The sequence below is a fragment of the Mesocricetus auratus genome, unplaced genomic scaffold (genome assembly GCF_017639785.1).
Source record: "Mesocricetus auratus isolate SY011 unplaced genomic scaffold, BCM_Maur_2.0 Super-Scaffold_100006, whole genome shotgun sequence".
Lineage (NCBI taxonomy): Eukaryota > Metazoa > Chordata > Mammalia > Rodentia > Cricetidae > Mesocricetus > Mesocricetus auratus.
In genome coordinates, this window is record NW_024429190.1 from 17,500,981 (window position 1) to 17,517,899 (window position 16,919).

General features: G+C 46.9%; 1 protein-coding gene across 1 annotated transcript in view; it reads left to right on the forward strand.

The window, feature by feature from the left end:
• Evc2 (EvC ciliary complex subunit 2) overlaps positions 1 to 15,231 on the forward strand; it is a 101,363-nt gene extending 86,132 nt beyond the window's left edge. Inside the window, exons 16-20 of the mRNA XM_013112441.3 lie at positions 5,117 to 5,328; positions 6,830 to 6,917; positions 8,617 to 8,813; positions 11,717 to 11,818; positions 14,571 to 15,231. Of these exons, the coding sequence (XP_012967895.2) occupies positions 5,117 to 5,328; positions 6,830 to 6,917; positions 8,617 to 8,813; positions 11,717 to 11,818; positions 14,571 to 14,838 (867 nt within the window). The 3' untranslated portion in view covers positions 14,839 to 15,231. The remainder of the gene's footprint in view (positions 1 to 5,116; positions 5,329 to 6,829; positions 6,918 to 8,616; positions 8,814 to 11,716; positions 11,819 to 14,570) is intronic.
• The last annotated feature ends 1,688 nt before the right edge of the window (positions 15,232 to 16,919 follow it).

The window sequence follows — 16,919 nt, forward strand, 5'->3', positions numbered from 1 at the left end:
TGAACTGTTGAAGCTGGACCATAATAGTAGAAGGATTTGTCTACCCTCCTTGGTTGACTATCTAGGTAAATTGGGATTACTACTTAGATTATTTGTAGATGCCCATTAAAAAGGACATATCCATTAAATATTTCCCAAAAACTTCTGAAAATCACTCAAAGATTGTAAACTATAATGTGTCCAAATAACTTGTGAAAATTATTTGAAGTCTGTGAGCAGTCTTTCCCAATCTAACCTGTAGAGCTCTCACTAGCTGACAAGGCCTCATTTGCATCTTAAATTTTTCTGTAAAAACATTAACAGACTGGCTGGATGTTCCTTTTGTCTATATATAAAGCAATCTAGGTAGCTTCTTAACTATTTTTGAAGGGATTTAAGTATCCTTTTAATCATATAAGCAGTTCACACTCATGCATTCACAATCACATTTCATACATACCGGTGTGGCCACACCATACATTCAGAACATACATGCATCTTTCAGTCATCCTTTTTCCCTAGGTCATGATTAGTCTGTTGCAATGAAGCTTCCTTAATTGAAATCTATGTAAAAGAACAACTCCAGCCAATCCTTGAACTAAAAGGTTAAAAAGTCCTGTATGTTCTTTATCATTCCTCCATTTGAGCTACAGTCATGGGGTACAGCTGTACCTACTCCTTGTAACTGTAGATGCAAGGTAGAGAGGCCAAGCTTTTGGCCAAAAGTTTTTAGAGATGACTCACAAAATAGAACTTAAATGTAAACAAAATTTTCCATTCTATATACCTTTGTCTTTTTCTTTTTCTTTACTTAATACCAGTACCTTTTTACTGTTACAAATTTTTTTCACCCATTTTTTTTTTCAGGGTTTCTCTGTATTGTTTGAGGCTGTCAGTCCAGCCTGGCCTCGAACTCACAGAGATCTGCCTGCCTCTGCCTCCCAAGTGCTGGGATTAAAGGCGTGTGCCACCACCGCCCAGCTTGTTACCAATTTTTTTTTTCTCTGTATTATTTGGAGGCTGTCTTGGAACTTGCTCTATAAACCAGGTTGGCCTTGAACTCAAGAGATCTGCCTGCCTGTGTCTCCCGAGTACTGGGATTAAAGGCGTGTGCCGCCAACGCCCGGCTATTCACCCATTTTCAATCCAACTTTCAACCCAGGATGTTCCCTCATGCAAAAAGCCTTAAGATTTACACAATCCACCCTCCAATTGAGGGCAATCTCTGGGTTCCCCTTTTTCCCAACCTTAGTGTCAGGCTAAGGCCTAGAGATTTAATCCAATACCCCCTCCAACTGAGGGCAATCTCTCAGGGTCCCCTTACTTTCCTGACCTTTGTCAGGCGAAGGCCTGGAGATTTCATCCGGTACCCCTAGCTTGGTACCCCTTTTTAACACATCCACATAGCCTTACTGGCTAGCCTTTTAGATCTCTCAGTTCCCCTTTACTTTCCTGACCTCAGTGGATCAGGTAAAAGACTGGAGATTTTTATTTTATTTCTTATTTTACCCTTTTTTTTTCATTTCTTTTTTTCTTTTTTCTTTCTTTTTTTTTTTTTTTGAGACTGGGTTTCTCTCTATCCTTTTGGAGGCTGTCCTGGAACTTGCTCTATAGACCAGGATGGCCTCATTCCTTCCTATCTCTGCCTCCCGAGTGTTGGGATTAAAGGCGTATGCCACCAACACCCGGCTCTCTGAATATCATAGCAAACATCCTCCCAATCTGGGACATTTAAGCCTTCCCCAGTAATGAACCATGGGCTCCCTCGTTCAATCCATTTTAAAAAGCCTGCCATGGTTGTAGTCCCCTGTTCTTCAAGCAACTTTTTTACGTGATACTGTAATTTAAACTTCCAGGGACTATTTCCCATTGTTTCTTTTCCTATTTTCCTCCATCTGTCCCTAGCTGGCAAAAGGGACGACCCCGTTCACTTACCTCGCTTTCACGATCTCGGTGGGACCTCCAATTGTCGCGTCTGCTGCGCGGCCTGTGTCCGAGAAGGTGCGGAGGGTGTCGGGGATTGACAAGACAGAGACTTGTTCAACGATGTAAAGAAAACTTTAAGCAGGCTCCAAAAAGGTTCAAGAAAACTTCCTAAGAAAGGCTCCCACCAGAGAAGCTTCTGCTCTCTCCTCTACCCTGGCTGGTTCTGCTCTGACCCCAGAAACTGATCTGGGCGTGGCAGAAGGGGCGGTTAGTCTTTGGACAAGGTCGAGGTCAGGGTGGTTTCTGTAGGCAGGCCTTTTCCAGGAACTTAATGCCCCCAGGCATTGTATTGTTTTTAGCAAACATGTCTTTAGATTGTCTTACAGCTGCCAACTCCCAGGCAGAAGGGGAAGTGGGTCTCTGCTCAAGGTCTGGTGTTCCCACACTTATTGCTGGCATACCTAGGCGCCTCTTCCACCAGCCAGGTCCTGCTTCTAGCTTCCCCATTTCTCAAAAAATGCCATCAAGTTATGAGTCCATAAGCAGATCGGGCACTGATTACATCAGAGCCCTCAGGATCCACTCATTTCTCAGCAATCCACAAGCTAGAGTCAAGCCTTCAACATGGGAGTCTCCAGGTAAGTACTCTCGCCAGAAACCATGACAGAAGTCACAGACCTGTGCTTACAGCCACAAATACATCCATTTTTTAAATCAACTCCAGCAAACCATAAAGTGTCTTAGTTACCTGTCTAATGCTGTGACAAAACACCACAACCAAGACAACGTAGAAAAGAAAGCATTTAACTGAGCTATTTCAGAGGGTTAGAATGCATGACGGCAGAGCAAAGGCATGGTGGCAGAAACATCTTGATTCACAAGCTGGAAACTGAGGCACACAGGGAACAGTATGAGTCTTTGGAAACCCCAAAGGCTGCCCCACCTCTAATAAGGCCATACCTCCTAATCCTTCCTCTACAGTTCCATCAACTGGCAATCAAGTGTTCATCATATGAGCCTATGAGGACCATTCTTACTCAAAGCATCATCACGCTCATGCTCCCATCATCCCTGACACTAGAACGTTCATCTTGTTTTGTCATTCTCATCTCATAGGAGACCCAGGTGGTACCTGACAGAACTGCAGTTGTGAACACAATTGTAAACTTTGTGTGCAAAGCAGCAGCTAACATAACCCATCCATCTATTAGAATAATTGGTCCATCATGTCTAGGCTGATTTTTTTCCCTGGGAATATAAGAACTTTCCAGGATTTTAACACAAGGACATTGGTTTACAAAACTCATTTGCTTAACAGATTAACAGGGAGGAAATAGCTCACATGACCATTTCAGCTCATATAGAGATAACACCCATTCAAGATGCTCAGAATATTAGTGACAGGAGGAAGCCTCCACAGAGCATCTATCAAAACATATAACAAGTGCTTTACTTGGAGGTTACTGTCATGGAGATGGACCAATGCCCCACATTCTAGTTATAGGAAATGAGCCTTTAAGATGGAAAGGCAGCCAGGCATGCTGACACACACCTTTAATCCCAGCATTTGGAAGGCAGAGGCAGGTGGATCTCTGTGAGTTCAAGGCTAGCCTACTCTACATAAGGAGTTTCAGGACAGTGAGGGCTACCCAGTGAGACCCTGTTTCAAAAAAATTCACAACCTACCCCCCTATAAAAAGGAAAACCATGCCCAAGGTGTTTCAGGGATTCTGGACAGTGAGACAGTTAGACATCCGAGTGCCTGAGATGCTCCTCTGGGCCAGAACTGTTTACCTCAGATGTCACTCTTCTGCTACCCTGGGAACACACCTGCCTTTCCCATTTCATCTCCGAGCTCTTGAGCAATGTCAGAACTTCCCATCACAGTACCCTGCAAGGGGAGAGCCCCTATGCCGCACTACATCAGAAGCAGCTGAGACAAAACCAGACCACACATTCCTGAGGTGAGATGGTGGACGAGCTGTACCTTCCCGGGTTGCATAGGGAGAGAAGGCAGCCAGCACTGCTCTCTACAAGGCTCTTCATTCTGCATCTCGATCGCTCTGTGCCAAGTACTTTCCCGTTGGTAATGAGCTTCTAAGCTGTTGAGCACTTGGAGAATTTAAAAAGCATGAAATGAAAAGCTTTGGAAGAAACAAAGGAGAGTCCATGGCATGCATCTCATTCAGTGAACAATTTAGACTCCTTTTGTGAAATTGGATTATAGGAAGGTGCAGTGGGACCGCGTGGCAAGGATGGGCGAATTTAAACAGGACGGGATTGCTCAGAAGAGGAGTAGCCCCAGATGAGGGCCCCTGCTGCATTTGCAGCTCTGAGTCACCTGCTGAGCCTCTCCTCACAACCCCAAGAGATGTCTTCCTGTGCTTCACTGTCTCGGTGCCCCAGTCACTCTGGTGGATGACTCTGTCTGGCTTTTCACACTTCCCGCCTTGCCACCCTGAATCACTGCTCTAAGGCACTGAGAGATCAAAAGCAAAAGCGGTGTTTCTATCAATCAGCATTCACTGAGCTGTCGCTAAGTCTAGGGCACTTTGTGCAGTGTCTGAAACTTAGAGCCACCCCATGACATTTATGTGCCCAGGTGAGAGGCACTGAAGCAGCCACTTATAAAGTACTCTTACTGAGGTCTCTGGGTCTTACCTTCCTGGAAGAATTCAATCCAGAGGCTCAGAAGGTTAAGCAGAAACGTATTTAGCAAAGCAAAGCACGAACTCAAAAGCGAGATTAGAGTAGGCTATTCCAAAGTAGGCAATAGCAGCCCAGAGGGTTCTGAGTTGTGGGTCTAAAAGATATTTTTATGCACATTTATGAGGTGGGTGGTAGTCATAGCATGAGATGTCTCAAAATATAGTGGATCAGATCTCTCTTTAGGACATTTCCCATGTTCTTCTAGCAAAATCTGTGGGGATGGTGGGGAGGCACAAACCCACAATGAAAAATGATGCTATACTTGTCATACTCTTGAGAATGCAGGCCCTTCATAAGTACACATGGGTGGCCATGGGGAAAGTAGCCTATCCTTTGCTTTCTGATCTGACCAGAACCTAACTTCAGCTTCAGGAATGTTCAACCACAGAGGGGCATCATGACTCCTCTGGAAACACAGCTACTTATAACATTGCCTCAGTGACCTCTGTAACTCCTGCCGACCTAGCATCAGTGGGACTCAGTCCTGCCTCTTCATCTGCAGGAGCTGCAGGAATTGGAGAGGAAGCTGGAGGAGAGGCTGGTGCAGCAGGAAGCAGCCGAGCAGCAGCAGGTCCTGGAGAGCTGGCAGCGGTGGATGGCTGAAGGACCAGGGCTGGGCGAACCTGGGGAGATGGATCCTGAAAGGCAAGTCTCTGCCACGCTGCGGCAGGCCCTGAACAAGAGCCAGAAGCTACTGGAACAGCAGCAGCAGAGGTAGGTGGGCGGTTTATAGTCTGAGTGGTGGGGGGGGGGTCCTTCTGGCCTGAGGGACCTGGCCTCTCCCTGCCTTAGACCCCATCCCCATGTTCCGTACAAGCTGTTGTTGTTGAAGGATGCCAGCTTTCTTCTCTGATTCCTTCTATAATTTATTGTTTGTTTTTTAATATCATTGATGTTTACTAGCAATATTTTTAACTTTCTAAAGACATTTTTAGTTTTTTGAGTGTGTGTATGCTTGTATGTGTGTGGAGTTCAGAGAAGAACTTTCAGGAGTTGGTTCTCTGCTTCTGCCATGTGGGTCCTGGGGATTGAACTTGGGAGTTCAGGCTTGGTGCCTTTACCTGCTAAGCCACTATCTCAATAGGCCCTTTTAACTTTTTTGTTTTCAAATAATCATAGGCTTACAAGAAGTCGTGAGGCTATGATAGAGAGGTGCCACGTGTCCCCACACCTGGCAAGTCTCACACAGCCGTGGCACAGCACCAAGGTTGGGGATAGAGCTGGCACAGGAAGCGCTCTGTTCGCATTCCCCGGAGCTACAGTTCTAGACCCTGCTTCTGTAGAGCTGCAAAATAGACAGACTCCAACCTTGTTTGTTCTTTGCTCTTTCACAATTAACATCAGACAATTAGCTTTTGCCTGTGGCATTCTGTGCTCCTGGAGCAACACCATTTCCTGTAGCTCCCTAACTCCCCACTGCGACTACCGTATCTATGTGTAAAGTAGCAGATAGAAACTGTACACAGCACACATTGACTAGTTTTTAGAAGCATTCCACTTGGTTTCTTGATGGGGGAGATTACACTGATTTTATTTGAGTTTGTTTCCTGGGTAAACTCAACATCAAAGTGCAGATTCATTGCCTGGAATTAACCGACAAAGGGGCTGAGTGTGTCAGGGAGGCATTAAGTTGATTTATCTAGGGGTTTTATATTATTGTCATGTTCTCCTGCTCTCTGAGGGAATCTGCAGGAGTCAGGGTTGGGTTTGAGTTGTGCCTACACAAGCTGTGGGTTGTGATAACCACTGAGATCGATGAGCTAATCAGTGGCCTCACCTTTGGCACTGATCTTGCATTGGGGGTACAGCAAGCCTCTTGTAGTAAGGTGACAGATGGCCTTGCCACCAAAGTAGGACTGTCTGTAGCCATTTGTGGATGGTGACTTTGGCTTTGCTTCAGCACAGGGCAGAAGCAGGTGTGGACCCCAGGTGCTGGTCTACCTGGTCCTAGACAGGAGGACCAAGCTGAGTTTTCAGAGCAGGGTTCACAGCAACCAAAAGCCCCAGTACACCCCTCATTCAGCTCACAGGAGTTCCACTCCTCTGCCAGCCTCCTGTGCTCTGTAGGAAGTGGTCCAGGTGAGGAGGGGCCGGGAGGCTCTTCCTCCTTCCTCGCCTGAAGCCTCTCACCTGTCAGTCTTTGTCTCTTAAAGAGTTACCCTCCCATGAGCTCCCTTGGGCTGGGCTGAATTTTGGGATTTTCTCTTCACTCTAGGGTGAGAGAGGAGCGGCAGAACAGTGCATTGCTGGAAGATTCTCTGGAAAGCATGGAGGCTGACACCATGGCCAGTCTGTGCAGCCAGGTGAGAGCGCCTGTCCCTATGTGTGGACATTTTTCCTTTCTCAGAAGTGACATCTTCCCTGTGTCAGATGGGGATGGTCCTGATGCAGGTTCAGGTCAGCCCCGGTCCAGAAGGCATGCTAATGATGACAGCCATGGTGTTAAGCCTCTTGGTCCCCAGGACGAAACAAGGTCCCCTTAGTGCCAACATGTCCCGTTTGTAGTGAGGGCTCAGATGGCTGTGTCTGCCTGGTGTGTACAGACATCTTTCTTGTCAGTGTTCCCTACACATGACAGTGTAACAGGGACTCTCATAACGGCTACAGTCCTTCCCCACAGCAGAGCAGATAGAGTGGACTTTCCATCTCCTCCTTTCTTCACTCTGCCCACTCGGGAACTTTCTCCACACATAAATCAGGCACTGGCAGCCCTGACCTCAGACTCTCCACCCCCTGCCCTGCTTTGCTGGACACTCAAATCTCCACTCACACTCAACCCCAGGTGTTACCATGTAAAATCCCAGGGAAGGGCTTTGATTGGCCAGTGACCACTCTGCAACTGAGAGGAGAGGTTTTTATTTGGGTCTTGGTGGCACTTGGAGAAACCTTCACTCTGTTTTTGTTTGTTGTTGTTTTTGGTTGGGGGCAGGACATCCCTCAGACTTAAACTCATGGCAACCCCTGTCTCACCTCTGAGTGCTGGGATTATAGTGATGTGCTGCCCCACTGTGTCCTCACCGAACCCTTTGCAGCAGGATTGGTAGTCTCACAGTCTCATTTTACAGATGAGGAATTTGAGGCATAAAGAGAAATGAAGATAGGGCTCAAGAAGTTAGCATTTGGTTCGTTAAGGCTGGGCACTCAGCCAAGGGTTTGAGGGGTACGGAGTCGGTACATTTTTAAGGTTTTTATTTTTAAATCATTTTGATGTGCTAGGGTGTAGAAAGTTACACCACCCACCTTTTGTTTCTTGTTTCCTTGGGGTTGCCTCAGACCACATTAAGCCAGGTATGAAATGTTTCTGCAGCTTTCTGTCCTGTTACCACAGAGATTTCCTGTAACCACAGCAAGGATGCAGAATGATCTGACCCAGCTGAGACCGCTGCTACGTTCACCATCCCCAGCCTCAGCAGCCATGGCTCCATTCTGCATCCTTCCTCCATGGTCCGCTACAGTGCTCTGTGTGTGGCACCGCACAGCCTGCGTCCCAGGGAGACAGACCATATACACCCATCGAATAGTTCTTGAGCTCAGCAACCTTCCTTTTCATTGCTGAGTGTCGTTTCACATGTCAGTGGAGCTGTGGCTCTAATCATCCACCAGTGGAGCTGTGGCTCTAATCATCCACCGGTGTAGGGGCACTCAGCCATTCTCAGAGCTTGCGCTATCCCAAGGGCCTCCCAGAAGTGGGGCAGGAGTGGAGAAATATGCCTGATTGTCCTGGTACATGCTGGGCCTCCTGTGCCGTGGTTCTGGCTTGCTCAAGTGAGCTCACCTGGAAGGGGTGGGTGAGCTGTTAGAGTCATTGTGGGTGCCAAGGCTGCTGACCACAGACATTTTTTTGACAGCTTTGTGAAGTCAGGATGTTTTCCAGGCTGAGCCACTGAAATATTTATTACCCCAGGACAACAAAAGCCTTGAGGATGTCATGAATTAGATATTGCTGCCCTGCAGATCTAGAGAAAGCTGGGACTTTGGTTCTTCCCTTTTGTGTTCGCACAGGGACTGAGGCTGGTGTCGTACCTCTCAAAGATGACAATGGTGCCAGGGAGCACTCTACTCCGACTCCTGAGTGTGGTGCTTCCAGTGGCTTCGCAGCCTCAGCTACTGGCCCTGCTGGACACAGTCAGCGAAAAGCACTCAGACCACACAGCAGAGAATGGGAGCAGTGGGGACCCGGCTGAGCAGGGCAAGAGGAGGTGAGCTCCAGGTGGGAGGTTGTCTTGGAAAGCCAGGTTTGACCAAGTAAGAGGCAGAGGGAGAAGAGTGTCACCCATGGACTGTCCCAGCAATCCCTCGTCACTCAGAGCTCACATCTTAGTAGACCTGAGTAGGTGCTCCATTACTTTCTGCTTTTGTCACCAACTTCAAGTGAGTCTTCAGAACATACATTTCTCTAAGTCCGTCAGAATATTTACTGTACATGTCATTGAGGAGATATTAAAAGTATATAGTGTTCATGTTAGCATTTGGTTACATTTCTTCCTTTGCAGAATGTTTCTCTGCAGTGCTTTGTGAGTGTATATATATATGTATATATGTATGTTTTGGTGTGTACTGAGGTGTGTTCGTGTGTGTGCTTGCATGTATGCATGTATATTTTGCCAACATTAATGTGAACAGACTGTTGTTCATCAATTTATAATGGGGTTGTGTTCTGATAAATAGGTTATAAATTGAAAGTATTGCTAGTGGAGAGTGTGGTTAACATGCCTTATGTGTCCAGGGTCTGGGCTCAGCTTCAGGGCTCACTGCAGTGTCTCCCATGGCTGATAGGGAGGGCTGCCCCTCCTGTAGCCTGAACCCCAGAGATGCCTGGAGAAGACCCGAGTTCAAATTTCAAAGCACCATTTCTGCCGAATGTCTCTTATCTTCCCACCTTTATAGAATGAATGTCAATGAAGTCATCCTACGTCAGGATGGGCTGGCTTATGCCAGGGGTTGGTGAGCATGCCATGTACATATCCTCACTGTCTGCTTTTATGACCTTGGAACATAAGTTTCCTTTACTCCTGCCAAGTTCTTGTGCCACTAGACTGCATTTCCTGCTGTTCTTATAATTTTAAACATTATGCCTCTCACTGACATTTTCCAAGATGTTATGTTTTGTGACTGTGCGATATGTTACAAATAATGAGGCATATGTCCTTCCCCTGTTCTGGGATATGCAGTTGGGGCCTATTTCCCTCTCATCACAGACCTACCCACAAGGGCTTTTCTTTAGAGTTATGGTCCAGGCCTGAATTGAGTCAGAAAAGGCTCATTAAAAGACAAGGCTGGGAACCTTGTCTTTTTCACCAAGCCTGAAAACCTGTGTTCCATCCCTGGAATGGAAGGAGAGAACCAACTCCTACAGAGTTGTCCTCTGACTTCCACGTGCACACCATAGCATGCACATACACAACACACACACACACACACACACACACACACACACACTTTTAAATAAGGAAAAACATGAGGCATGGTGTGAAGGCCAGAGGTTTGGGGAACTCTCAGCAGTGGCATTGGAAAATGAGAATCTATAGGAACCGGAACATAAGATGAATAAACAGATTGAAAATTGTGGGAGACCCAGCCCCATCCTCAATCAGAATCCTTAGGCAGCGAGGATGGGCCCCTGGCAGCTAGAAATACATGGCCCAAGTATTGCTTGAGCAGGTGTCCTGAGGGACATTACTTTCCTGATAAAAGGAACAGTCATAAACTTCAATCAAAGGCTTAAGTTTGTAGAAGACAAAACAAGTAGGCTATGTGAGAGGAGTCAGAGTGAGCAAAGGCAGGGCCAGAGCAGGAGTCTCAGAGGCTAGAAGCATTGTCTTGGTACCTGTGGATCCAACACAGTTGTCCACATCAGATTTGAGTGGGACCAGAAGAGCGGGTGTGAGTGTAGTAAGAAGACCGGACATGAGTATAGCTGGAGGACTGGGTATGGCCAGAGGTCTACTGTGAGTGTGTTCTGCAGACTGGGTGTGGCTGTGAGCAGAGACTGGATGTGAGTATGTCAGGAGCCTGGGTGTGGGAATGGCCTTGACTCCTGATTCCTCCATAGCTTTAGTGTCTACACGCTCCATTCTGAGACACCTTATCTCCAAGCCTGTGAGAGGTTGGCAGGCTGGGCTGGGCCCTGGAGGGTTCAGAGAGCTTCCAGAAGATTATGCACCCTCCTTCTCTTTGCCCCGGCTCCTGGTCAGGTCCTGGGAGTGGAGCAGTCACTCTTGGGACCTTGGTGCCTGGCCATCACATCAGCTCAGAAGAGTTTTCAGTGGTAGAATCTGGCATCTAGAAGAGAGCAGGTGTCCTGAGGGACATGTGGGATTCAGAGAAGTGCCAATGTGTAACATAAATAATAAAAACCCAGAGACAGATACTGGGGTTCAGACTTGAAGATCAGAGAAGCAAAGCAGCCAAGCCAGCAAATCTTACCTCTACCAAGCTGAAATGACAATCCTGTCTCCACAAAACCTCAGAGGCAAAAGCTCTGAGTTCCTATTTCCTCCTGCCTTATATTCCTTTCTCCATCTAACCATATCACTCCTGCCCAAGAGCTAATGGACTCCTAAGAGCAACTGTCCCCATCCCTACCTGGGTATCTGGTAACCACAGTGACAGGCCTCTTCACTATCCTGTGCTATCTTGAACCCGGCCCACAACAGCTCTTTCTCAACCTGTCTGTTCAGTCTGGAGTTACACAGCCAGGAGGTCTCCGTGTTTGCATTCTGGCATCCACAGCACGCATCCAAGCTCTGAGTGTGTCCGCATGTCTATAGCATTAGCTCACTGTGGAATGTGAGAGAAAAATCTGAGTGTGGACTCTGGGGACAGGGGCATGGGAGTCAGTACACACCTTTAAACACCCCCACAGGACTCCCTTCTTTCCACACTTGTCTCCACCTGATTGATGTGGTCTGTCACTGCCTGTGGCCCCCTCCAGACAGGGATTGCCTATACACCAGGCTTGAGATTGAGACTTAGCAGAATCTCTCAGACACCCAGAGCCCACCTGAAGGGATGGAATCTCACAGTTTTGTTTGTTTGTTTGTTCAGTTTTTTTTTGAGAATCTGATTGAATTCATTTTTAAACACCCTCCTCCTGCATCAGGAAACACCAGGGTTGGTGGCAAGCTTTGGACAGCAGACTGAGAGCAGATCTGGTGAGCCAAGGATTGGAAAGGATGCTTTGGGCCCACCAGAAGAAAGAGAGGTGAGAAGCGGGGGCGGTGTGGGGGGCTGAGGTTGCTGCTGGGGCATGGCCAAATTGCCAGGAAGGGGATGGGAAGGTGGGAAAGTTCTTTCTCAGAAGACAAAACACCTTTGTTCTTGGCCTTGGTTTAAAAGCTGAAAACAAGCCTGGAGCTCCCAGTAGGAGCATGCTCTCCTAACATTCATTGGCCTTTTAATTACTGTATTTATTTTAGCTAATAGCAGGTCTTAATGAGATATAATTAGAAAAAGAATAAATTCCTTAGAGTTCCTCAGACTTTACTGTTCTCAAAGCCCTTTTCACTTGTTACCCTGAACCTCCCAGAAACTGGAGCTGATAAAACCAAAGTTTAGGGAGGTCCAATGCAGAGGCCCAGGACTGCAGCTGGGGAGGGTAGTGGTAGCCATGGGCTTGGGGCTGTCAAGCTCACCCTCCACTTCCATGAACTCCCAGGCTTGCCTCTTCCCGCCTAGTGCCTGTCTTTCTTGGCTGCGATCTTTGCACACTTAGATCCCAGAGGGAAGGGAGAGGCAGGTCATTTTGCATTGCCAGAGAACCACATAACAAGGGTCTCCTGTGGTTCCAAATAGAGGAGATCAGAAAGATGTCATATTAGGTGGCACGTAGCTGCTTAAAAACAATGACAGTCTCAGGCTGAACTGGTAGCTTGGTTGGTAAGGTGTCTGCCTTGCAGGCATGAGGACTTGAGTTCAGATCCCCACTTCCCCAGTTAAATGCCAGGCAAGGGCCTATCAATCCTAATACTGGGGAGGCAGGGGCTAGAGGATTGCTGAAGCTCTCTGGCCAGCCAACCTAGCCCATTGGTGAGTTCCAAGTCCAATGAGAGACCCTGTCTCAAAAAGCAAGGTAGAGAAGTGGTCTAGGACACCAGATGTCAACCTCTGGCTTCCTCATGCAAATACACATGTGTACACACCCAGAGGAACTTTCTCGTATACCACACACATGCACACGCAAGGTAACATAAGCTGGACACATAATGGCTTAAAAAGTATCTCTCTATTTACTCTGGAATTGGTGGATGTCCAAGCCCTGCCCTTCTGTAGTTTCTCAGATATGAAGGTCCTGCGACCCCATGTCATGGATGGTCTGCTGTGGAAAGCATGGAACCACTGATAATAGATTTAGGGTTATTTTATTGCTGTTAGGGTTTTTTTGTTGTTGTTGCGAAGAGATACTATGACCACTATAACTCTTATAAAGAAAAAATTTAGTTGGAGTGGCAGCTTACAGTTCAGAGAGAGGTTCAGTCCATTATCATTGTGGTAGAGAACATGGCAGTGTACAGGCAGATGTGGTGCTGAAGTAGCTAAAAGTCCTACATCTTGCAAGCAACAGGAAGTCAACTGACAGTCACATTGAGGGAGCTTGAGCAAAAGAGACCTCAAAGCCCGCCCCCACAGAAGGCCATCCCTCCTAATTGTGACACTCTCTTAGGGGCCATTTTCTTTCAAACCACCAGAATATGATACCTAAGAAATAAAATCAGGATATCCAGTAGGAGAAGTGAACTCAAGTCCAGACCAGAAACTGCATTGGATCTGCCTAGTTGTAAGGTGTTCTCCCTATATCCATGCTTTGCTGTACTGATGGTATAGAGTGGGTACCAGTCATGAGAGGCCTTGTTTTCAGCAACAAACAGTGTCAGAAAGAACTGATTCCCAGGCTCCAGAGCAGGTGTGTGATGTCAGTGGAGCCTTGCACCGAACTGTTAGGAGCCAGGGGAAGGTCCTGTGACTTTAAGGTCACATGTGGCTCTCAGGAGCAGTTATCATGGCAACAGTGGCATCCAGGGCTCCAGGGACAGGATTCCAGCAGACCTGTCATGAAGGAATTCCTAAGCCTGCCACATCTGTCTCAGAAACATTCTATCTAGCTTCTTACAGTAGTATGGAGCCTGCTTCCAGGGCGAGGTCAGCGGGGTGGGTTTTTAAGTGTTTAACACGGAGCTGGTAGGTGGATAGTAGAGATGGAGGGAACTCTGCTTGTTTCCATGGTGTAAATATTCCTGGGCAACAAGCTAACAGTGTGCAGTGGGCTCACAAGACTTCTGAACCTTTCATACCATGAGCCGGTGAAGGTGGCCAGTAGTACACCTCACTATAGATGTCATCTGATTTTAGGGACAACCAGTGACCAGTGGGGAGGAAAAATCTTTTAAATAGTACTTTGGGATGGAAAAATGGCTCAGTGGGTTAAGTGTTTGAGCCTGTGGTTAACTGAATGAGAATGCCCCATAGGCTCATAGACTTGAATGTCTAGTCACAGGGAGTGGCATTATTAAACAATGTCTTTTATAAGAATTGTCTTGGGCATGGTGTCTCCTCACAGCAACAGAAGAGTGACTAAGATATTGCTCTTGACAGGACTGGAGTTTGGTTCCCAGCACCCACATCGAGCAATTCATAACAGCCTGTAACTCTATCACCCTTTTCTGATCTCCGTGGGCTGTACACAAACATGGCATACACAAGCAAAACTTAATCCTTAAAGAAATAAAATAAAATAACACTTAAAATAAAATAATGGAATGATGTGGCTAGTTGGCTGTTTATGATGGTACCCTGCTGCTGGGATATTAGTACTGAGTAAGAGAACCCTTAAGGGAAGCTGGAGGGGGAAGGGGTATAGCTGCAGGACCTAAAAAGGGTTCTCTGGGAAAGTGCCAGAACATTAAGGAGGGTCAGAATGGGTTCAGAATACAGGATCTAACTGTCTCTTCTCTCTGCAGCATATTGAAGAAAGTATACACTCCTGTCCAGGAGAGGGTGACGTTCCCTGGAAAAGGAAGCTGGCCACACCTGTCCCTAGAGCCCATTGGGGAACTGGCACACATACCTATCACAGGGGTGGACACCATGGACATATTAAACACGGGAGAGAAGATCTTTGTATTCAGGAGCCCAAAGGAGCCAGAGATCTCCTTGCGTGTTCCTCCCAGGAGGAAAAAGAACTTCTTGAATGCCAAGAAGGCCAGCAGGGCCTTGGGCTTGGACTGACCCCAGGAGAAGTACCAGGGAGTACGGTGCATCTTTTCTCCAGCCCTACTTGGGTCAATCTGTCTGTCTGTATCATAAAGTTTGCAATATACACATGCTTGCAGCATAGACACAGTGCGGCGCACATTGGCTCTCCAGTGCTCAGTGACTCTTTTTCCCTGAGTTTCTGTTTGGTCCACTCTCTTTTGTGCCACAGGACACAAGCACACCTTTCTTCCAGGTCCACATATCCAAGATCTAGAAGGGGCTCACCTCACCCCACCTTTCTCCCACAGACTGCTGCCTGTTGTTGAGATGGATTCCTACCAGTTAATATGAGGACGGTACAGTTGTCTGTTGTTACAATGTGTGTTATATGTTCTGTTTTTCATAAAGTAAACTTGTAAAAATGAATATATAATGGTGGACCTCATTTTTGCTTTGTATGGGGATGATTTGTGGTTGGTTTAGTCTATGCTTTGGCCCTTCATGGTGGGCTCCAACAGAAAGACCCACTGTTTCCTACAGAAGCCCAAATATGCCAGCCGTTTTGTTGCCAGTTCAAGACAGAATTGTTTTTCCCATTTTACAGTGAGAACGTTCAGGAGAAGTAGGGCCCTAAAGTTGATAAGTTGTAGAACCAGGCTTCATCGTCTGTGGCCCCAGCCTTGGTTCATTCTCTGGGCCTTGGTCAATGGACACGTTCAGGGCTTGTCTTAGATAGGGTTTCTATTGCTGTGAAGAAACACCATGACCACAATTCTTATAAAGGAAAACACTTAATTGAGGTGGTGGCTTACAGTTTCAGAGGTTGAGTTTATTATGATCATGGCAGGACATGGTGGTGTGCAGGCAGACATGGTGCTGGAGAGGTAGCTGAGAGTCCTACATCTTGCAGGCAACAGGAAGTGAACTGAGGGTTACATTGAGCAAAGCTGGAGCTAAAGAGACCTCAAAGTCCCACCCCAAAAGTGACACACTTTTTCCAATAAGGGCACACATACTCCAAAAAGCCACACCTCCTAATAGTGCCACTCCCTATGAGTTTATGAGGACCAGTTACATTCAAACTACCACAGGGCTTCATCCCTGCAGACACTGAGAAACTGAGAAGTCACCTCCAGCCCTCACAGCTCACATGAGACCTTTGCCTTTGTGTTCCCTGGTCCCCCCCCCCCCGGGCTCATGACAGTTGTCAGGCCTGTAATGTCTCCTCGGGGCAAGAAGTGAATAAGAAGGGAATCCCATGACCAGCAAGGGGAAAAACAGGCGGCTTCTGAAGATTCTAAACTGCAGCTATACCCCTTCCCCCTCCAGCTTCCCTTAAGGGTTCTCTTACTCAGTACTAATATCCCAGCAGCAGGGTACCATCATGAACAGCCAACTAGCCACATCATTCCATTAGTAGAGACACAAAAGGAGCATCCAAGAGAGGGCTGGAGATGCTCACAGGAGATCCAGTGGGTAGAGCATAGAGGAAGAATGAGGTTCAAGAGTAATCATGAGTTCCTAACTCATTACACTGTGTCTGGAGGTGTCCTAATGCTATGGGCCGCTGTGCATCTGGGAGACTGCACCCAGTGATGTTGGGGTGAGGGGAGGCTGAGGTTCTTCCTGCATTCTCTGAGGGCCAGAGGCCTCCCCCCAAACCATAACCGTTGGAAGCAAATCCTAGGCTTCCTACAATTCCACCGTCAATATTTCATTCTGTACCTTTAAAGTAAAAGGGGTCCTATTTTTGTTTTTAAACCTTTAGCACAGTGCACTCTGATGATTAACCCTTGGGAAAACAAAATTTTATCAAGAAGAAAATTCAGTTCAAATGCCCTAATGTCTGAGCTTTAAATGAAACTGTATTAACCATAATAAAGTAGATGTTAAATATCTACTTACAATGGTGCTTAGTTCCCTGAGGTAATTGGACAGAGATGCATGGGATGGGTGTGTGTGTGTGTCCGTATGTATGAGAGGGAGAGAGAAAACAGACTGTGTGATTATGAACACCAAGCATAGAATTTTCTACATAGAGACCTGCTAATACTGTTAATAGAAGCAGATAAACAAATGCAATTGTGAGCACTAGCTCATGGATCAAGTACATC